The sequence below is a fragment of the Chlorocebus sabaeus genome, chromosome 5, assembly GCF_047675955.1.
Source record: "Chlorocebus sabaeus isolate Y175 chromosome 5, mChlSab1.0.hap1, whole genome shotgun sequence".
NCBI lineage: Eukaryota > Metazoa > Chordata > Mammalia > Primates > Cercopithecidae > Chlorocebus > Chlorocebus sabaeus.
The window spans coordinates 27,363,975-27,386,221 of record NC_132908.1 but is presented as its reverse complement, the minus strand read 5'-3'; the positions used below and the strand labels follow the sequence as shown (position 1 = coordinate 27,386,221).

At 50.1% G+C, this 22,247-nt stretch overlaps 1 protein-coding gene and 1 non-coding gene across 3 annotated transcripts; one reads left to right on the top strand and one right to left on the bottom strand.

Moving 5' to 3' along the window:
* Positions 1 to 3,651: 3,651 nt before the first annotated feature.
* LOC119621242 (small nucleolar RNA SNORA42/SNORA80 family) lies at positions 3,652 to 3,787 on the top strand. The gene has a single exon (XR_005237809.1). It is a non-coding gene; the product is annotated as a small nucleolar RNA SNORA42/SNORA80 family (small nucleolar RNA).
* A 287-nt stretch (positions 3,788 to 4,074) lies between these two features.
* On the bottom strand, positions 4,075 to 15,392 carry ZNF771 (zinc finger protein 771). Of its 2 annotated transcripts, none has more exons than XM_007990028.3 (3): positions 15,228 to 15,392; positions 14,425 to 14,574; positions 4,075 to 5,460 (listed from the first exon to the last, which is right to left on the bottom strand). In XM_007990028.3, exons 2-3 carry the CDS (start codon positions 14,563 to 14,565, stop codon positions 4,648 to 4,650), a joined length of 954 nt encoding a protein of 317 aa, XP_007988219.1. In that variant the 5' UTR covers positions 14,566 to 14,574; positions 15,228 to 15,392; the 3' UTR covers positions 4,075 to 4,647. The 2 variants fall into 2 exon arrangements, with proteins under 2 accessions (XP_007988219.1, XP_007988204.1); XM_007990013.3 differs by lacking the exon at positions 15,228 to 15,392 and adding an exon at positions 14,922 to 15,199.
* Positions 15,393 to 22,247: the final 6,855 nt, after the last annotated feature.

Here is a 22,247-nt window from a genome sequence, read left to right as displayed (position 1 = left end):
CAGGGTGGGGCCTGGCACGTAGTAAAGGGTAAGTTTGCAGTTATTGTTATTACCTGTTTTCCTTTTTTATTTTTTAAAGACAGAATCCCACTTTTGTTGGCCTGGCTGGAGTGCAGCGGTGTGATCTCGGCTCTCTGCAACCTCTGCCTCCTGAGTTCAAGTGAATCTCATGCCTTAGCCTCCCAGCAGCTGGGATTACAGGCGCCCACCATCACGCCCAGTTTTTTTTGTTTTATTTTTTTGAGATGGAGTCTCACTCTTTCTCCCAGGCTGGAGTGCAGTGGTGCGATCTCAGCTCACTGCAAGCTCTGCCTCCTGGGTTCACACCATTCTCCTGCCTCAACCTCCCAAGTAGCTGGGACTACAGGTGCCCGCCACTACGCCCGGCTAATGTTTTGTATTTTTAGTAGAGATGGGGTTTCACCCTGTTGGCCAGGCTGGTCTTGAACTTCTGACCTTAGGTGATCTGCCCGCTTCAGCCTCCCAGAGTGCTGGGATTACAGGCCCGAGCCACCGCGCCCAGCCATTTGCCTTTTATTATTATTATTATTGTTATTATTTATATATAGTGTTGAGACTGAGTCTCGCTTTGTCACCCAGGCTGGAGTGCAGTGGCGTGATCTCGGCTCACTGCAACCTCTACCTTCTCCGTTCCAGCGATTCTCCTGTCTCAGCCTCCCAAGTAGCTAGGATTACAGGTGCATGCCACCATATCCAGCTAATTTTTGTAATTTTAGTAGAAATGGGGTTTGACTATGTTGGCCAGGCTGGTCTCGATCTGCTGACCTCATGATACGTTCACCTCAGTCTCCCAAAGTGCTGGGACTATAGGCGTGAATGACCGCACCTGGCCTTATTTGCCTTTTTAACTCAACTGTCAGGGGCCTAGAGCAGGAAATCAGGGTCAGGTCTCTGATGTGGGGCGAAACAGGGCTTCCTCCTTGGTAGAAGTAAAGGCTACCCACCCTGCCACACCAAGGCCAGTTTATTGTTTTTCCTCTCCACCTAAAGTTAGTGTTGAGGGTCGAGCGCAGTGGCTCACACCTGTAATCCCAGCACTTTGGGAGGCCGAGGCAGGTGGATCACCTGATGTCAGGAGTTCGAGACCAACCCAGCCAACATGGTGTAACCCCATGTCTACTAAAAATACAAAAGTTAGCTGGGCGTGGTAGTGGGTGGCTGTAATCCTAGCTACTCCAGAGGCTGAGGCAGGGAAAATTGCTTGAACCTGGGAGTCAGAGGTTGCAGTGAGCCAAGATCATGCCACTGCACTCCAGCCTGGGCAACAGAGCAAGACTCTGTCTCAAAAGAAAAAAAAAAGATAGTGTTGAGTGTGTAAGATTTGCCTGTTCTGTGACTTTGGGCACATCACTTTTTTCTGAGATACCTCTGACTGCCTCTGTCAGAGGGTAGGCTAATGCAGGGGAAAGGACTTTTAAACTACAGTTGACCCTTGAACAGCATGGGTTTGAGCTGCGTGAGTCCACATTTGGTTGAATTTTTTTCAACCAAACATGGTTCAATAATACAGTATTTGTGGGATGCAAAACCCATGTGTGTGGAGGACCAGCTTTTCCTATACGTGGGTTCCGCAGGGCTGACAGGGGCTTGAGCATGCATGGATTTGTGAACACGGTGGGGTGTGTCCTGGAAATAGTCCCCCACGTATACCAAAGGACATCTGTGCTTTCAGAATCTACACTGATCGCTGATTTGCTGCCTCTCTGAGCCAGTCTGCACGTCAGTAAAATGAGGCATTCTCCTTTCCTGGCCTCACTCTCTTACGTTTCTTATCCAGTGACCCCCATTCTTATTTCCCAGGTAAAACAGCGCATCAGATTATGTGCCCAAACCCGCCTTTCTTCTGGCTCTCCAGTGATAATGGGATCCACATCCTTACGAAGCCCTGATTCCTTCCTCTCCTTAATTGGGTGTCTGCTTTCCCTTCTGTATGATCAGTTTCTCTTCATTAGCCCTTTCTTCCTGTGCAGAAAGCATATATGAGTCCCTTCCCTGTTGACAAAAGTGAAACCATCAAACCTCGAGCAGCCTCTTCAAAGCCTCTTCAAAGGGTTGGCTGTATTCCCCCACTCTGCTTCCCCACTGTCCCATTTACAACCTTGCCTCCTGGCTGGTTTTCACCCCCCTCCACTGAATCAGCTCTTGCCACTTTCCCCGCCCTCATGACAAATGCAGCGGGCACCAGAGCAGCAGCTGATCGCCTACTCTCCCTGAAACACTTTCCTCTAGATTTCCCAGATAAGATGCTTACCTGGTTTTCTTCCTACCTCTGGCTATTTTTCCTTATTTTTAGTGGAGACAGGGTTTCACCATGTTGCCCAAATTGGTCTTGAACTCCTGGCCTCAAGTGATCCTCCTCCCTTGGCCTCCCAAAGTGCTGGGATTACTGGCGTGAGCCACCGTGCCCAGCCACTTTCAAGACTCGTCTTGAGTGCTTTCTTATGGGCATGGTGTCATGGACTGCAGACCTGATATCTCTAAGCTGTTATTGCCAGTCCCCTCCCTCATGCTGACCTAACGTTCAGCATGTCCAGTCTGGGGTTTCACAATTGCCCCCACTTCAGCTCCTGTCTTGCTCTTCATCCTGCACCCCCATATCAGTGACACTGTCCTGCAGTCACCCAAGCTAAGAAATGAAGTCAGTCCCATCTCCTTTGCCTCAGCTCCAGGTCTACCGCTATGAGTTCCAGCTCCCTACGGATGTCAGCTCCATCCTTCCCCTCTAAGCCCTCAAGGCTTTGCTACCTTGGATACTTTAACCTCACTTCCAAAACCTTTTTGTCCCCTCATTCCACCCCAGGGAACATCTGCAAGCTCTACTGACCCTGGAATGCAGCTTTAGGGGCTCTCTCCACACTTCCCCAACCCCAACTTTACCTTCAAGACCCAACTTAAACATCACCTCTGAGAAGAGCCTATCTTCCCATCATAGCACCAGTTGACACTGGACTGCAAGTGCCTGTTTACTTGTCCCTTGTCTTTGCCATTCATGGGCTGTGGCAAAAATGGACAGAAAGATGGTCCCATCTCCTTTGCCTCAGCCATGGTGAGCCATGGTGGCTCATGCCTAATCTCAGCACTTCAAGAGGCAGAGGTGGAAGGGTTGCTTGAGGCTAGGATGGGGAGACCAGCCTGGGCACCATAGCGAGACCCTGTCTCTACATAAATAAATAAATATTTTTTGTTACTATTTATTTTTATTACTATTTTCATTTATTATTACTATTTTATTACTATTTTTTTGAGACAGTCTCACTCTTGTCACCCAGGCTGGAGTGCAATGGTGTGATCTCGGCTCACTGCAACTTCCACCTCCCATTTCAAGCAATTCTCCTGCCTCAGCCTCCTAAGTAGCTGGGATTACAGGCATCTGCCACCATGCCCGGCTGATTTTTTTTGTTTCTGTTTTTTGTTTTTTTGAGATGGAGTCTCACTCTGTCTCAGCCTTCTGAGTAGCTGGGATTACAGGCCAATTAATTTTTGCATTTTTAGTAGAGACAGGGTTTCACCATGTTGGCCAGGCTGGTCTCGAACTCCTGATCTCAGGTGATCTGCCTGCTTCAGCCTCCCAAAGTGCTGGGATTACAGGCGTGAGCCACCTTGCCCAACCCAAAATAAATTTAAAACAACGCATGGGTTTGGATTTATGATGGGCCGGATTCCCTGGGCCTCTCATAGTACCCCATGCCAGAGCAAACTGTAGCCCCGAACCATTGCCTGGCCTCTATGCCCATAGGCTGCTGGCACTGAAATGGGTTGCACAGTAGAAAACAAGAAAAAATAAATTTTATAACTTTGGAATTTAAATTTTTTTTTTTATTTTTGAGACAGCCTTGCTCTGTCGCCCAGCCTGAAGTACAGTGCCACAGTAGTAGCTCACTGCAGCCTCAACCTCCTGTGCTCAAGTGATCCTCCTATCTCAGCCTCCTCATTTGCTGTGACTACAAGTGTGCGTCACGATGCCCAGCATTTTTTTTTTCCAATAGTGCTGGGATTACAGGCGTGAGTCACCGCGCGCTGGGCTGGGATGTTTTGAGGATGAAAATAAGTAAGTTTACATAACAAAGCAGTTAAAACCTTTAATGTTGTGTTACAGTTTTCTCTCCTTCACTAGACTGAGATCTGAGGGTTGTGCCTTGCTCACTGGAGCTCTGCCGAATGCAGTGCGTGTCTGATGAACATAGTATACTTATGGGCCCTTTCAGATCTAGGGTTTATGAGGACGTAACCAAGGGCCAAGTGTGCGATCACCTCCTACCCCCAACACAAACGGAGATGCCGGGAACCCCTTTTAGGTTTACATCCCCATTTGGTTCCTTGACATCTCACTTGGCACCTGAGCCTGGAGAACCCCAACTTTCTTCCTCTCCCACCCACCCCACTCACAGGCACTGGTGGGGTGAGGATATAATACTTTATTCACTAACACGGGCCAAGGGAATGTAGTGATGGAGGATGGGCACTGTTTCCAGGGACCCCGGCAGGGGATTCTCCCTGTCTTCCAGTTCCAGGGCAGCCGGGCCTGCAGTCCCCTCAATTTTCCAGACCTGGAGGCCGGGGCGCAGGAGCCCGGGTTAGTGCAGCCAGGTCGAAGCCCCAGGGCGCCCCTCCGCAGCCCTGCGGGGCTCAGCTACCCTCGCACTCCGGGCAGCGCTCGGTGGCAGTGGCGGCCGTGGCGCCAGGGGGCAGCTTGAAGTCCCTGCCGCAGCCGGCGCAGATATACAGGCGGCGCCGCATGTGCGCGCGTCGGTGGCGAATGAAGTGCGAGCTTAGGCGGAATCGGCGGCCGCACTCGGCGCAGGGGTAGGGCCGCTCTCCTGTGTGCGTGCGCGCATGCTCCGCCAGGTTGGAGCGGTGGCCGAAGCGACGGCCACACACAGCGCAGCGGTGCGGCTTCTCGCCCGTGTGCACGCGCCGGTGCTTGGCCAGCGCCGAGCTCTGGGCGAAGCGCGTGCCGCAGTCGGCGCATGCGTATGGCCGCTCTCCCGTGTGCGTGCGTCGGTGACGCGCCAGGCACGAGCTGCCGCCGAAGGCGCGTCCGCAGTCCGGGCACGCGTACGGCTTCTCGCCCGTGTGCACGCGCAGGTGCTGTGCGTAGTTGGAGCTCTGCGCGAAGCGGCGGCCGCAGTGCGCGCATGCGTACGGCTTCTCGCCCGTGTGCCGCCGCCGGTGCTGCCGCAGGTTCGAGGCGGCCGAGAAGCGCTTGTCGCACTCGGGGCACTCGTAGGGCCGCTCGCCCGTGTGCGTGCGGCCGTGTTTGGTCAGCGCCGACTTCTGCGAGAAGCGCCGCCCGCACTCGGTGCACGCGAAGGGCCGTTCGCCCGTGTGCGTGCGCGCGTGCTTGGCCAGCGTGGAGCGGCGCGCGAAGGCGCGGCCGCAGTCGGGGCACGCGTGGGGACGCGCCGGGTCGGCGGACGGCGCGGGCGCCTCGCCCGGGACCTGCGGGGAGAGGGGGATAGGTCAGCCCTTAGCGGCAGGCCCCAGAGCCAGAGACCTGGGTCTACACGGGCTGCTCCTTCTGTGAGCCTCAGTTCCTCATCTGTTAAATAGGAAAGGCCACGGTGCTGCCTCGCAGGATGGCTGTGCGCATCCGGTGAGATAATGCGCGTAACGCACACATCACAAAGCCCAGTGGCGTTCTAGCTATTTTTATTAATTCACCCAATATTTACTGAGGGCGTGCAGTGTCCTAGACTGTTCTAGGCATGGGGATTCCGCATTAAATAAAAAGGATTTTTAAAATTACTGCTTTCAGGAATAATGGATAAGGAATGCTGGTATTGGGGATGCTACAGATTTAAAACAGGGTTGTCAAGACACCTTACCGACATGATAATGTGAACAAAGACTTAAAGGAGGTGCTACGTGGATAGCCCTCTGAGGAGCATTGCAGAGGGAACAGCAAGGCGCAGAGGCGGGAGTTGCCTGCTGAGTTCCAGAAATGGCAAGAAAAATTGGTTAAAGCAGAATGCATGATGGGGGAAGTCACCGATGTGGTGGTGGTGGTGGAGGAGATCGCTTGACTTATAGGGCCTTGTATTTGTTATATTTGGCTTTTTTTTTTTTTTTTTTTTTAAGAGACAGGGTCTTGCTGTGGCCCCGGCTTGGTCCCGAACCTCCTGGCTCAAGCAGTTCCTCCTGACTCAGCCTTCTTAGTACCTAGGGTTACAGGCACATACCACTGTGCCTGGCTCTGGCTTTTAATATAAAGGAGACCGGGAACTGTAAGAGATGTCAGAGGGCTTTGAGCAGGGAAGTGACCATATCCTACACATTAAAAAAGGCTTCCTCAGCCTACTGGGGTTGAAACCAAATGAAGGAGTTGGAGCGCGCAGAAGCACAAGCCCAGTGAGGAGGCCACTACAGCCACCTGGCAAGATAGTGGCTCAGACCCAGGTGACAGAAGTGGACGGTGGATGGTGGAGGTGGTGAGAAGTGATTGGCTTCTGGATCTATTTGCAGTGCAAGACAATAGATTTAATAAAACATTAGATATGAGATGTAAAGAAAAAGAGATCAAAATGACTTCAAGGTTTTTGAGCTTAGCAGCTGCAAAGGTGGAGTTGCCATTTACAGAGATAAGGACGGTGGGAGGAGCAAGTTGAGAGAGGAGATCTGTTTTGGATGGTGTCACAGCTTCTTGACATATCTGGAGCTCAGAAGCGACACCTAGACTGAAGATGTTAACTGAGAAGCTGTCAACCTATAGATGGTTTATAAAGCCTTGAGAATTAGTGGATGAGATCATCCAGGGGATGGGCAGAGAGAACCTAGGGCAGCAAGATGGGGAGAAGCCAGGGAGGGAGGAGAGCAGGAGAGGGGCATCCTGGAAGCCAGGCCAGGACCAAGTCCAGGCTCTTAATAAGCTTTGAATAGCAAACACCTATCATTTTTTAAGCAGTGAAGAAAAAGGCAAGAGTAAAACCCAAATGCTATTCTGAGGTGCGAAACGAAAAAATCTGAAAATGAGCGAGTTTCACAAGCTCTGGCCTTCTAGAGATAAATATCAGAAAAAGGAAAGAAATGCTTTGTAAGAGGCACGTGAAGGGAAAACATTCTGGACTAACAGTGAAGAGTAGTGAGGGCACACTGCTCCCTTTAGAAAAAAGAATGCTCAAAACCCCAGCAAAACTGATGTCGAGTATCTACTGTGGTCAAGCAATTAATTCATGACCAAATGAAGTACCTGGGACATATTAAGGACAAGACAGTGTCAGCTTCTCCCATATTTGATCTCCACGAGGTAATTATCATCATCCCCATTTTACAGATGGGGAGACAGGTTAAGAGGGTGACAGCAAGGCCAGGTGCAGCGGCTCACCAGCACTTTGGGAGGCCGAGGCGGGTGGATCACGAGGTCAGGAGTTTGAGCCCAAGATGTTGAAACCCTGTCTCTACTAAAAATACAAAAATTAGCTGGGTGTGGTGGCAGACGCCTGTAATCCCAGCTCCTTGGGAGGCTGAGGCAGGGAACTGCTTGAACCGGGGAGGTGGAGGTTGCAGTGAGCCGAGATCGCACCACTGCACTCCAGCCTGGGTGACAGGGCGAGACTCCATCTCAAAAAAAAAAAAAAAGAGTGACAGCAGAGAATAGTAGGGCCTTCTCTTTCTGAAGCTGCAAGAGGGCATCTTCAAGGCCTTCAAGATTGTTTGTCAAAAGGTAATGGCTTTGTTGTAACCAACTCAGAAATTGGAAAACAAGCCAGGCATGGTGGCTCACGCCTCTAATCCCAGCAATTTGGGAGACTGAAGCAGGCGGATCACTTGAGGTCAGGAGTTCAAGACCAGCCTGGCCAACATGGTGAAACCCTGTCTCTATTAAAAGTACAAAAATCAGCTGGGTGTGGTGGCTCATGCCTGTAATCCCAGCTACTCAGGAGGCTGAGGCAGGAGAATCACTTGAACCCAGGAGGCAGAGGTTGCAGTGAGCTGAGATCGTGCCACTGCACTCCAACCTGGGCAACAGAGTGAGACTCCCTCTCAAAAAAAAAAGAAAGAAATTATTAGAAAACAGGGCAATTTGGGAAATTAGTGACCAACCAAGGGAAATCTGGTTTAAATAGTATATATACTCATAACAATAGCAACAATCAATAGCAAACCATTAAGCTTTGACAACACTATGTATGTTATTGTATTAAATCCTCCTGTCACCCGCCTTGAGCTGGGTGTTGTCTCTTTTGATAGCTGAGAAAGCTGAGGCTGAGGGCGATGAAATTCACATGGCTAGTGGGAGCCAGGATGGACTTAGGGTGCCCATGAGACCATGCCGTTGTTCAGGCTACACTGTTCTGAAGTCATGTGACCAAGATGTGACAGAGGCTGAACTCCAAGTCCCTGGCACACTCCAAGAGGGATTCAAGGTTAAAATACAAGTTGATACTTTAAATGGAGAAACTCCCCAGAACATGTTTGGCACCATCTGAATTCAAGGTCACATTTTCCAGTCTTGCCCTGGTTTTGAAATCTGTTGGTTTATTTCAATACATCAGCCACTGTGGAGAGAACTTGTCCCATCATAGCTACGTTTTTCTGGCCTGTTTTTCCTTGGCACCCTCTTTAAGGTGACTTTGGACAGCCTGAGGGCTTCCTTATGCTGGGATCACTGACTTCTGAAAAAGAAATTCTCCACACAAGCATTGTTGATGTCTCCAGCCCAGGAAAAGGGGCCTTGGGTGCCCGAGGAAAAATCTTGGTAAGAGGAGCTGAATCCAGCTCATTAAGATCCTCCTCTGCCCCAGTGTCCTGAGAAAGGCCAGGTAGGCTAAGTGAGATCAACTTCCCAGTATGAGGCCAGGTGCAGTGACTCACACCTATAATCTCAGCACTTCGGGAGGCCAAGGAAGGAGGATTACATGAGGCCAGGAGTTGGACACCAGCCTGGGCAACACAGTTAGACCTCATCTCTACAAAAAGTGAAAAATTAGCCAGGTGTGGTGAGGTGCACTTGTAGTCCCAACTATTTGGTAGCCTGAGGAAGGAGATCACTTGAGCTCAGGCTGCAGTGAGCTACGATCACGTGCCACTGCACTCCAGCCTGGGTGACAGAGTGAGATCGTGTCTCGAAAAAAAGAAAAAAAGAAAAAAAAAAATTTCCCAGCATGAGGTATAAGGTGGTATGTGGGCAAACTTTAAAAAAGTCTCATTATAATTGTTATGCATTTATTTTCACAAATACTAAAAAACAAGAGATCACATGAAACCCACAGTCTCATCAGTACTATTGTTTAGATGAAGGTAAATTTATTTAACAAAACAATGTGAATCTATTTGAAGAAAAGGATTACTAAATAATATGAGTACAACATATGAGCAATACACATGTGACTGAAACTTGGCAAATACCAGACTAGGTGATCATTAATGACCCAAACGTGTCTTAAATTCTACAACTATTAGATTTAAAAATTAGAAGAAATGGTATTTGCACTATAACAAGAGGTTACTGTGGATATACAATGTAGTGTAATAATATACTAATCCAGGTATTAGAAGTTAGTGATTTTTGTCTTCCTGCTTAAATGTTTTTTTAACCAGGGCAAACATCCCAGTTTCTTCCTTAGCCATTATTTCTCTAATTAATACAATACCTCCCACTTGTTGGGCACTCACCATGTGCCAGGAACTGTGCTAAGTGCTTTTTACCAGTACTCTCTAAATTCTCACCATGACTTCGGTTAGGTGCCTTAGCCCTGTTTTATATATAAGGAAATAAGACTCAGAAGTTAAGTGAGTACACAAGGCTATACAGCTAATAAATGGCAGAGCCAGGGTTTGAACTGAAGTTACTCATTTTCCAGAACACCTATTCTCTTAACCATGATGCAATCCTTTTTTAATTCTCTCTTTTTTGAGAAAAGGTCTCACTGTGTCACCCAGGCTGGATGCAGTGGCATGATCACAGCTCACTGCAGTCTTGGGCTCACTGCAGCCTTGACCTCCCAGGCTTAAGCAATCCTCCTGACTCAACCCCCCAAATAGCTGGGGCTACAGGGGCATGCCACCACACCCGGCTAATTTTTGTATTTTAGTAGAGACGGGGTTTTGCCATGTTGCCCAGGCTGGTCTCAAACTCCTGAGCTCAATCAATCCTCCTGCCTCGGCCTCCAAAAGTGCTGGGATTACAGGCAAGAGCCATCGTGTCCAGCCTCCATGATGCAATTCTAATCTCACTGACTAGAGTTTGAGGCCACTTATGCAGCATGTCTCTTTCCCGTGGCCCCTTTTTGTGGTCACAGTCTTCCTTCTTTTTGGTACAAACTGTTAAACACAATCCCTGTCCTCTAGTTCCTTGCTGGAGGATGTATGGTCCACAGACCAGCAACATCAACATCACTGGGAACTTTTTAGAAATGCAGAATCTCAAATCCCACTCCAGATTTTACTGAATTAAAATCCTCATTTTAACAAGATCCCTGGGTGATCTGTATGCATGTTAAAAATTAAGAAACTGATCTAGAAGAGAAAAGAGCTACTCCTGGAGAAAGCAGGGAGCAAAGGTGAAGAGGGCTTTGCAGGCTGAGACCACAAGGAGGGATGGGATAGGTGTCGAGGGGATGAAGCCAGAATGGCATGAGGTCTGATGGTGAAGAGCTTTGAATGCCAAGTTTAGCAGCTGAGACCTCACCCTGATGGAAGCAGAAAACCACTCAAGGGTTCAAGCCAGGGAAAGATAGGTTTGTATGTGCATGGAGCCCTCTGAGAAAATCTTTCTAAAAGATAGATTGGGTTTTGATGGCAGAGGGAGAATACTCCAGCCCCTGCATGCAGCGTAATTAAGGCCCTTCTGGACAGTGACTGGCCACAGGACTGGCAATAGCTAGGACTCACTGAATGTCACCACTGGAAGGCGCTTTTGAGGTCACCATTTCATAGATGGAGAAATGAGGCTCAGGAAGGCCTAAAGCAAGCTGACGATCGAGCGCTCTTCTGGGCACCGTGCTAACAGTTCATGGGATATGTGTGCATAATCCTCGATTTCACCCATCTCCTCCAAATCCAGTCACCCTGATGACACTTCTCAGATGGGCATTCAAGGGTCTTTTTCTATTACCCCATTTTACAGATGTGAAAGCCAAAGAAAAGCTGGTCAATGGTGGAGTTAGAACCACTGCGTGATACCATTAACAATCTGGCCCTATGTGCCTTTTATGACTAGCCATGCCAAACCTTCACTGCACATACCCCTTGGCTCTAGCCAAGTTCCTAAATGGCACCTTTTCCTCGTCATTGCTGTTACTACCTTAGAGCAGGCCCTACCTGGCCTGGTCTCCCTATAGCAGCCAATAATTCTTCTAAACAGAAAATCCAATCATGTTCCTCCTCTGATTTTTTTTTTTTTTTTTTTTTTTTTTTTTTTTTAAGACAGAATCTTGCTCTATTGCCTAGGCTGGAGTACAGTGTGCAATCTCAGCTCACTGCAATCTCCAAGTCCTGGATTCAAGTGATTCTCCTGCCTCAGCCTCCCGAGTAGCTGGGATTGCAGGCACATGCCACCACACCCGGCTAATTTTTGTATTTTTAGTAGAGATGGGGTTTCGCCATGTTGGCCAGGCTGGTCTCAAATTCCTGACCTTAGCCTCCCAAAGTGCTGGGATTACACACATGAGCCACCATGCCTGGCCTGTTTTTGTTTTTTGACACAGGGTCTCGGTCTGTTGCCCAGGCTGGAGTACAGTGGTGCAGTCATGGCTCACTGCAGCCTTGAACTCCTGGGCTCATTCAGCCTCTAGAGTAGCTAGGACTACAGCCACCATGCCCAGCTAATTAAAAAAATTTTTTTGTAGAGATGAGGTCTCCCTTTGTTGCCCAGGGAGGTCTCGAACTCCTAGGCTCAAGTGATGCTCTCGCCTTGGCTTTCTAAAGTCCTGGGATTACAGGCGTGAGCCACCACATCTGGCTCTTCCCATGATTTAAGGCCTCTGATGTTGCCACAGAACCTAACACAGTACATCCTGCCCTAGCTTTCAAGGCCCCTCTGTCCCCCAACTGCCTTTCCAGTCTCATTTCCTCTGAGTCTTTGCTTTTGCTGTTTCCCCCTCCTGGAATGCCCTTCACCCTCCTCCATGTGCCAAACCCCCACAAAGCCTTCAAGGCCCAAGTCAGAAATTATCTCCTCTGGGAAGCCTTCCCCACTGCCTTGAGTCGTTTGCCTTCAATCCTCTGTGCCCCCACATTCACTTCCCTGATCAACCCCAGTTCTCATGGTTCAGCCCAGGCCTTTGATAAAAATGAGTTGAGCAAGGCATGGTGGCTCACGCCTGTAATCCCAGCACTTTGGGAGGTTGAGGTGGGCGGATCACGAGGTCAGGAGTTCAAGACCAGCCCAACCAATATGGTGAAACCCCATCTCTACTAAAAATACAAAAATTAGCTGGGCATGGTAGCTTGCACCTGTAATCCCAGCTACTCAGGAGGCTGAGGCAGGAGAATTGCTTGAACTTGGTAGGTGGAGGTTGCAGTGACCCAAGATTGCACCACCGCACTCCAGCCTGGGCGACAGAGTGAGACTCCATCAAAAAAAAAAAAAAAAAGTTGAAAAATCTCCAGAAGGATGACCTTGCCCAAGGTCCCGAGCTTTGCGGAGAAGAATAAATGTAACAGCAACTATTTCCATGTTTATTATGTGCCAGACACAGTTCTAACTCTGTGCATGTGTTGACTCATTCATTCCTCACAACTCCAAGATGTAGGTGCTGTTATAATTTGCCTTTTACAAATGAGGAAACTGAGGCATGAAGCAGTTAGGAAACTTGCCCAAGGTCACACAGTGGGTAAGTGATGGAGCTGGAAGTCCACCCTAAGCTCTGGAGCCTGTGTTTGTAACTTAGAGGCCAAAGGTGGAGATCAGGCAATCGCAGGGCTGGAAAAGGCAGGCAGAGCTGGATAATGGGCCAAGGGGGCCCGCAACAAACAGAACCAGATAGTTATTAGACTGGAAGAGGAGGCTTGAGGAGCTTGTCCCCTCCCCCAGCACGCACCACGCCCACTAGGGGGCAGCAGAGCATTCTTTCCCTGGGAACTGGCTCCTGGGCAGGAAGAATCAGAGCCCGGGCCCCTGCAAACTGAGTCCCCTGGAGCCAAGCCCTCTGCTGGGACTCAGGGCTGCGCCGGCTGTGGGCAGACAGAGTCCTCTGGGGTTCTGACAAGTGGAAACATATCTGGTGGCAGTTAGCGTCTCCAGAGGGGAAATTTAACCCATATTCTGATCTCAAAACCTTCAAATACCCTCAGAATAAAAGGTAAGACTCCCTGTGTGGCCTGCCAACCACCCCCATCATCCACACTACTGCATGACCAAAACCACTCACCCTCACTGCTGCAGTGCACTACTCACTCGTCTACAAGGGCCATTTCTGGCTGGATGTGGTGGCTCACACCTAGCTGAGGTGGGAGGATCACCTGAGCTCAGGAGTTTGAGACCAGTCTGGCCAACATGGCAAAACTCCAACTCTACTAAAAATACAAAAAATTAGCCAGGCATTGGTGGCACATGCCTGTAATCCCAGCTACTTGGGAGGCTGAGGCAGGAGAATCACTTGAGGTGGAGGTTGCAGTGAGCCAAGATTGCACCACTGCACTCTAGCCTGGGCGACAGAGCGAAACTATCTCAAAACAAAACAAAAAAAATTAGCCAGGTGTAGTGGTGCATGCCTATAGTCCCAGCTACTGGAGAGGCTCAGGAGGGAGGATCACCTGAGCCCAGGGAAGTCAAAGCTGCAGTGAGCTGTACTGCACTCCAGCCTGGGTGACTGAATGAGACCTTGTCTCAAACAATAACAGCAATAATAATAAAAAGGCTATTTCCTCTGCCTGGGTCCATCACCCCACTTCCGCCCACAGACTCCTACTGGTCTCACATAAGCCATCCTTTTACTAACTTTGAGACCTGTGGCCAGTTACCAAACTGCCCTGGGCCTCAGTCTCCTCATTTGTAAAATGGAATAAATGCTCCAACATCATAGAATCGAGGTGCTTAGAACAGGGCCTGGCACATAGAAAATGCTAGGCAAGGGTTAGCTATTGTTACTGTTGCTGTTGAACTAACCTGTCCTTTCCCCCACCTCTAAATCTAAGTTCCCACTTCCAGGCTTCATCATCTCCCTGTACCTGCAACCATCACGCGGGATTCTAACTGTGTGGTTACCCTTCGGTCTAACATCAAGCTCCATAGGGGATCCAAGGACAGAGTTTAATCTCCTGCACCCAGCAGGAAGCCTGGCACAGTAGGCGTGACTGTATGATGGAAGCCCAGGCAGTGGGGCAGAAGTATGGGCCAACCCTGAGGTTCTAGATCTGAGATTCTGGGAAAAGTAGGGGCAAGATCCCTGGCTTCTATCTGAGGGAGGCTGGGCCTGGACCAGGTTTGAGGACAGTGGGCCCCAGGGTGTGTGTGACACATACCTCCTTGTTGTCCATGGGGATCTTGAGTTTCACCACCTCATACTTCTCCTCACCCTCATCCTCCTCACCCTTCACCAGCAGCACCATCTCCTCCTGCATCTCTTCCTCCTCCTCCTCCTCTGCCTGCTGTTCGCCAGGCATCTTGGTGTCCTGAGGCGGGGAGCTGGATCAGAAGCTCAGGACCCGCCCCCCACCACCCCCCACCGTGGCCCTGGCCCAGCAAGGCGGTGCAGCCGTGGCTTCTCCCGCCCTGCCCTGGTCTCCGAATCTGGTCCTCTCCCGTCCACCCCAGCCCGGCCCCACGCTCTGGCACAGCCCTGGGACCAGCTCATCCCGGCATTCAAGGCCCTGAACAGTTCGAATCTCCAGCCCCCGCAAGTCGCCACCGTCCTGGCGCTGAGTCACTCCCCAGGGCCCGGGTCGGCGACCTGGAGCTCTGGGGCATGGGCTGGAGGCGGGATCGGAGCGGAAACCCTGGGGAGGAGGTGCGCACTCACCAGCCGAAGGTTCCGCGCTTGCGGTGCCCCAGGCCTGGGCGCCGGGCGGTTGGGCACTGAGAGAGGCCGCGGCTCCGGGGGCGGGGAGAGGGCGGGGCCGCAGGGACGGCCGGTCATTGGTCCGAACATATAGCCCCACCCCCTGGGGCGGAGCCCTAAAGGACCCAGGAGTCTGGCCCAAACGGCTCCGAGAGGGCGGCGAGCTCAGACCTGGCTCGGCGTCCTCCGCAGTCCCCCGACTCCCAAGTACCTGGAGCCGCCCCAGCGCCCGGCGTTCAAGGTCCTCGCAGCCGAGTTCCAACCTACCCTCGCGGCCGGTCTCCTGGGGCCGGCTCGGAGGTCTCCGCTGCGCCCAGCGCCTTTGCTCCGCCCGAACTAGGCCACGTGCGCTCCCTTCCCGGCCTGGGCCTCTCGTTGGCGCCTCGCCTAGAGGGCGGACCCTGCTGCCTCCTCACTTCTTCCATTCCCTCTTTCTAGCTCCTCTGCCGTCTTTTCTCCTTCTTTCTCGGCGTCGCCTATTCCGCTGGCCTCTGGGATATCTTGTTCCTTGAATACATCCTAACCAAATCAACATCCACCCAAGCTACCGCTGTCGCGTCATGCGTGGGGTGCTTACCATGCGCCAGCGCTGTTCAGCGTCTTACACACCTGGTCTCATTTGATCCGCACAACGATGGGTCCTGATCCATTTTACAGATTAGCTCACTGAAGTTCAGGGAGGTAAACTGATCTGCCTAAGTTACACAGTAAAGATGTCATAACATCCCTGACAACCAGTAGCCTAGGTGGACAACAGCCCAAAGCTAAATCCAGTCCACAGGGATACCTTGTTTGGGCCTTAGGGTATTTTTACTTTAAAAAAAACCCGTTTCGGCCGGGCGCAGTGGCTCATGCCTGTAATCCCAGCACTTTGGGAGGCCGATGCGGGCGGATCACGAGGTCAGTAGATCGAGACCATCCTGGCTAACACGGTGAAACCCCGTCTCTACTAAACAAAATACAAAAGATCAGCCGGGCGTGGTGGCGGGCGCCTGTAGTCCCAGCTACTCAGGAGGCTGAGGCAGGAGAATGGCGTGAACCTGGGAGGCTGAGCCTCCAGCCTGGGCAACAGAGCGAGACTCCGTCTCAAAAAAAAAAAAAAAAAAAATCATTTCAAGGCCGGGCGCGGTGGTTCATGCCTGTAATCCCAGCGTTTTGGGAGGCGGAGGCCGGTGGATCACTTGAGGTCAGGATTTCGAGACCAGCCTGACCAACATGGTGAATTCCCGTCTCTACTAAAAAGACAAAAATTAGCCCAGCGTGGTGGTGCACGCCTGTAATCCCAGCTACTCCAGAGGCTGAGGCATGAGAATCACTTGAACTCGGGAGGCAGTGGTTACAGTGAGCCGAGATCGTGCCATTGCACTCCAACCTAGGCAATAAGAGCGAAACTCCGTCTCAAGAAAAAAAAATAAATTGGGATATTTAATATAAAAATATATTTTATATGAAAATATACAAATTCCACTTCCTTTGAAAAATAGCCACTTCGTTTGAAAAAGCAAATATTAGCCGGGCGCGGTGGCTCACGCCTGTAATCCCAGCATTTGGGAGGCTGAGACGGGCGGATCACGAGGTCAGGAGATCGAGACCATCCTGGCTAACACGGTAAAACCTCCGTCTCTACTAAAAACACAAAAAAATTAGCCGAGCGTAGTGGCAGGCGCCTATAGTCCCAGCTACTGGGGAGGCTGAGACAGGAGGATGGCGTGAACCCGGGAGGTGGAGCTTGCAGTGAGCTGTGATCCCGTCACTGCACTCCAGCCTGGGCGACTGAGTGAGACTCTGTCTCAAAAAATAAAAATAAAATAAAAAATAAATTAAATTTAAAAAGGAAAAAGCAGATATGTAAGTCTCCCATTTTATGAATGGGGCAACTAAGATTCAGAAATCATGAAGGAAAAGAGAAATAACATTCAGTAAGTGCTTACAAGTCCTATGTTGTCTCTTTACAACAGCCTTGTTGGGATCAATAATATCTCCATTGGACAAAAGAGGAAACTGAAGCTTAGAGAAGTTGAGTAATTTGCTCAAAGTCACACAGCTGGCAAGCAGCAGACGCAAAGCTTGTGCTCTTCTATTGCACCAAATTACCTCTCAGGAATTAAGTTATAAAGTTGGCTCTTTCACAGAGCTGGGAAAAGGAATCAAATGCCTGGATACTCACACACAGGATCCCCAAAAGCCACTTTATTGTGTTCATTCTCTGAGTATTTTTTTTTTTTTTTTTTTTTTTTTTGAGACGGAGTCTTGCTCTGTCAGCCAGGTTGGAGTGCAATGGCACAGTCTAGGCTCACTGCAACCTCCGCTTCCCAGGCTCAAGTGATTCTCCTGCCTCAGCCTCCCAAGTAGGTGGGATTACAGGCACACACCACCACACCCGGCTATTTTTGTATATTTTGTAGAGACAGGGTTTCACCATGTTGGCCAGGCTGGTCTCAAACCACTGACCTCATGATCCACCCGCCTCGGCCTCCCAAAGTGCTGGAATTAAAGGCTTGAGCCACCACCACGCCCAGCCTCTCTGAGTATTTATTGAGTCCTATGTACCTGTCACCATTCTAGATATGGGAGATGTAGTAGTGAACAAAACATAAAAATCTTGGCTCTTGTGGCACTACTAAGGGTGCAAAAAAATTGTAAACATGTAAATAAGGAAGATAATATCAGATAATAATAGGTGCAACGAGGGAAATCTGACAAGATGATCAACAGGGAGCGGCTATGGTAACAGGGGCTTCTTTAATGCAGGCAGGGAAGGCGTCTCAGGATACAATTTTTTTTTTTTTTTGAGATGGAGTCTCACTCTGTCACCTAGGTTGGAGTGCAGTGGCACGATCTTGACTCATTGCAACCTCCACCTCCCAAGTTCAAGGGATTCTCCTGCCTCAGCCTCCGAGTAGCTGAGATTACAGGTGTGCACAACCACACTCAACTAATTTTTTTATATTTTTGGTAGAGACAGGGTTTCTCCATGTTGGCCAGGCTGGTCTTGAACTCCTGACCTCAAGTGATCCACCTGCCTTGGCCTCCCAAAGTGCTGGGATTACAGGCGTGAGCCACTGTGCCCAGTCTGGATACAATATTTTGTTTGTTTGTTTGTTTGAGACAGAGTCTCCAACTGTCGCCCTGGCTGGTGTACAGTGGCAGGATCTTGGCTCGCTGCAACCTCTGCCTCCCGGGTTCAAGTAATTCTCCTGCCTCAGCCTCCCGAGTAGCTAGGATCACAGGCACCTGCCATCACGCCTGGCTAATTTTTTGTATTTTCAGTAGAGACAGGGGTTTCACTATGTGAGCCAGGCTGGTCTCAAACTCCTGACCTCAAGTGATCCACCCGCTTCGGCCTCCCAAAGTGCTGGGATTATAGGTGTGAGCCATCGCATCTGGCCTGGATACAATATTTGAGATGAACCTTTAATGATGAGAAAGGGTTAGCCATTTGAAAATCTGGAAGAAGAGTGTTTGAGACTGAACTGCAGAGGCCTTGGAGAAGAATCTTGGTGTGTTTGGGGAATAGGAAGAAGGCTTGTGTTGCTGGATCTGAGCATCCAAAGGAGTGAACAAGGGGAAATGCAGCAGGGGAGATGGAGGAGAGGTAGGCAGGGGGTAAACTTGGCCAGAACCCAACCTCTAGCGAAAGCAATGCATCTCACCCTGATTAAAAGAGAATCAGTGAGGAGACTCAGCCAGGAGCCTGTCTCTGGCAGTGAAAGCCCTACTGGAAGGAGCCTCCTGCTATTTTAAACAGGAACTTGGAAAAAGAAGGTAAAGGGCTCCATCGATGTGCCCTGCAATCATGTACAGGTATCTACTTGCAATACGATCTAGTTTATGTTCTTGAGGATCTCATAGTCTAGTAAAGAAGTTTTTGGGCCACACGCGGTGGTCATGCCTATAATCCCAGCACTTTGGGAGGCCGAGGCAGGTGGATCACCTGAGGTCAGGAGTTCGAGACCAGCCTGGCCAACATAGTGAAACCCCGTCTCTACTAAAAATACAAAAATTAGCCGAGCGTGGTGGCGCATGTCTATAGTCCCAGCTACTTGGGAGGCTGAGCAGGAGAATCGCTTAAACTCCATCTCAAAAAAAACGAAAAGAAGTTTTTGGGGCTGGGAGCAATGGCCCACACCTGTAATACCAACGCTTTGGGAGTCCAAGGCAGGTAGTCACTTGAGGTCAGGAGTTCAAGACCAGTCTGGCCAACATGGTGAAACCCTGTCTTTACTAAAAATACAAAAATTAGCTGGGCATAGTGGCACACGCCTGTAATCCCAGATACTCGGGAGGCTGAGGCATGAGAATCGCTTGAACCCAGGAGGTGGAGGTTGCAGTGAGCTGAGATTGTGCCACTGCACTCCAGCCTGGGCAACAGAGCAAGACCCTGTCTTAGAAAAAAAAAAAAAAAAAGAAGAAGAAGAAGAAGGAGAAGGAGAAAGAGAAGCTTGTGGGCGGGGCACAGTGGCTCTCACCTGTAATCGTAGCACTTTGGGAGGTTGAGGCAGGTGGATTGCTTGAGCTCAGGAGTTGGAGACCAGCCTGGGAAATGTGGTTTCTACAAAAATCACCAAAAAAAAAAAAAAAAAAAAAATTAGCTGAGCATAATGGTGCACATGCCTGTAGTCCCAGATACTTGTGTGGCTGAGGAAGGAGGAGCACTTGAATCAGGGAGGTCAAGGCTGCAGTGAGTCGATATCACATGCTGCACTCCAGCCTGGGTGACAAAGTGAGACCCTGTCTCAAAAAACAAAAAAATTAGCCGGGCGCGGTGGCTCAAGCCTGTAATCCCAGCACTTTGGGAGGCCGAGACGGGCGGATCACGAGGTCAGGAGATCGAGACCATCCTGGCTAACACGGTGAAACCCCGTCTCTACTAAAAATACAAAAAAACTAGCCGGGCGAGGTGGCGGGCGCCTGTAGTCCCAGCTACTCCGGAGGCTGAGGCAGGAGAATGGCGTAAACCCGGGAGGCGGAGCTTGCAGTGAGCTGAGATCCGGCCACTGCAGTCCAGCCCGGGCTACAGAGCAAGACTCCGTCTCAAAAAAAAAAAAAAAAAAAAAAAAAAAAAAAAAAAAAAAAAAAAAAATTTAAAAAAAGAAGCTTCTGATTTAAAATATATATATAAATATACAGTATGAGTGATATATGAAAAGGACAATACGGTGTTCTGGCAGAAGAGTGGGGTAAGTGAACAACTCCTTTGCGGGTATTAGGTATTTGGTGCAGGTCTCACTGAGAAGGTAACTGTGAAGAACCTTGAACGATGAGTGGGTGTCAGGTGTAGTGATGTACACCTATGGTCCCAGCTACTTAGGAGGCTGAGGCAGGAGGACTGCTGGAGCCCAGGGGTTCAATGCTATAGTGCACTATGTTTGTGCCTGTGAATAGCTACTGTATTCCAGCCTGGGCAATATAGTGAGACCCCATCTCTTAAAAAACAAACAAAAACTAAAGATGAGTGGGAGTTTGCCAGATTGGCCAGGAGGCAGTAGGTTGTTGAAATTATATATATATATATATATATATATTTTTTTTTTTTTTTTTTTTGATACAGGGTCTCACTCTGTCCCCCAGGCTGGAGTGCAGTGTGCAGTCACAGCTCACTGCAACCTCCACCTCCCAGGCTCAAGCAATCCTCCTGCCTCAGCCTCCCGAGTAGCTGGGACTACAGTATTTTTTGGTGGTGGCGGGAGTTGTTTTTGTTTTTTGGAGACAGGATCTCGCTCTTTTGCCCAGGATGGAGTGCATTGGAGTGATCATGGCTCACTGCAGCCTCAACTTCCTGGGCCCAAGCAATCCTCCCACCTCAGCCTCTTGAGTTGCTGGGACTACAGGTGCGTTCCACCTAATTTTTGTATTTTTTGTAGCGATGTCTAACTATGTTGCCCAGTCTGGTCTCGAACTCCTGGTCTCCTGCCTCAACCTCCCAAAATGCTGGGATAACAGACCTGAGCCACCGCACCTGGCATGGAGAGGCCTTTGGATCACAGAGGATTCTTTCCCACTCATAGGTTTGCTGGACATTTCTCACCTCACTTGTAATTATTTGTTCAATGTCTATCTCCCGCATAAAAACAGGTCAGGGACTTTGTCTTTATCTTTCTATCCCAGTACATAGCACACAACAGGTGCAGCTGTTGAGTGAATAACTAATTACCCTCAAGAAGCTCTTCATGTGTTAGGTGCTCAGAGAGGGGGGTTGCTCAGAGAAGGGGATTCTAACTAACCCAGGCTGGAGGGTCAGAGTAGGCTTCTTGGAGGAGGTAGTGCTTGAGGTGTTTTGACAGAGGAGATTAACAAGAGGTGGGTAGTGGTGAAGGAGCATTCCAAGTAAAGGCAACCACATTTAAGGAGCCCAGGGCTGAAACTACACAAGTGGAAGGGCTTGAGTGCCAATGAAAGTTAGGCTTTACGGACAGCATGTAGAGGAGATCCAGTGGGGTTTTAATGGGGGAGTGACATGGCCAGATGCAATTTTAGAAAGCAGGCCAGGCATGGTGGCTCACGCCTATAAATCCCAGCACTTTGGGAGGCAGAGGGGGGCAGATCACCTGAGGTCAGGAGCTCAAGACCAGCCTGGCCAACATGGTGAAATCCCGTCCCTACCAAAAATAAAAAAAATTAGCTGGGCGTGCTGGCGGGCGCCTGTAATCCCAGCTACTAGGGATGCTGGGGCAGGAGAATCGCTTGAACGCGAGCGGAGGTTGCAGTAAGCCGAAGATCCTGCCACTGCACTCTAGCCTAGGCGACAGAGTGAGACTCCGTCTCAAAAAAAAAGAAAGAAATCAAGAAAAGAAAGTGGCCAGGCGTGGTGGCTCACGCCTGTAATCCCAGCACTTTGGAAGGCTGAGGCGGGCGGATCACGAGGTCAGCAGTTCGAGACCAGCCTGATAAACATGGTGAAACTCCGTCTCTACTAAAAATACAAAAATTAGTCGGGCGTGGTAGCGCGCGCCTGTAATCCCAGCTACTCAGAAGACTGACGCAGGAGAATCGCTTGAACCCGGGAGGCGGAGGTTGCAGTGAGCCGAGATCGCGCCACTGCACCCCAGCCTGGCCGACAGAGAGAGACTCCGTCTCAAAAAAAAAGAAAAGAAAGTTCACTGAAGGTCGGCTTGGAGGGCACACTGGTAGGGAAGGGAGCTAGGAAAACCAGGAAGAAGGAACTTCCAGAAGCCCCAAAGGGCTCCCCTCAGGCCATCAAGAGCCCCAGCCCCGAACGCAGGGTTCTAGGGTTTTGAGAGCCCAGCAATTTGGAAAGCGCGGGCGGAGCAGGAGGAGCCGCACTGC

Bases quoted from the DNA above. Each gene is read 5' to 3' on its own strand.
- ZNF771 (XM_007990013.3), bottom strand. From the start codon at position 15,050: ATGTTCGGACCAATGACCGGCCGTCCCTGCGGCCCCGCCCTCTCCCCG. The intron at 14,575-14,921 runs GTGAGTGCGCAC...TCCCCGCCTCAG, and splicing joins AAGCGCGGAACCTTCGGCTG to GACACCAAGATGCCTGGCGA. The intron at 5,461-14,424 runs GTATGTGTCACA...CTCTCCCCGCAG, and splicing joins TCCCCATGGACAACAAGGAG to GTCCCGGGCGAGGCGCCCGC.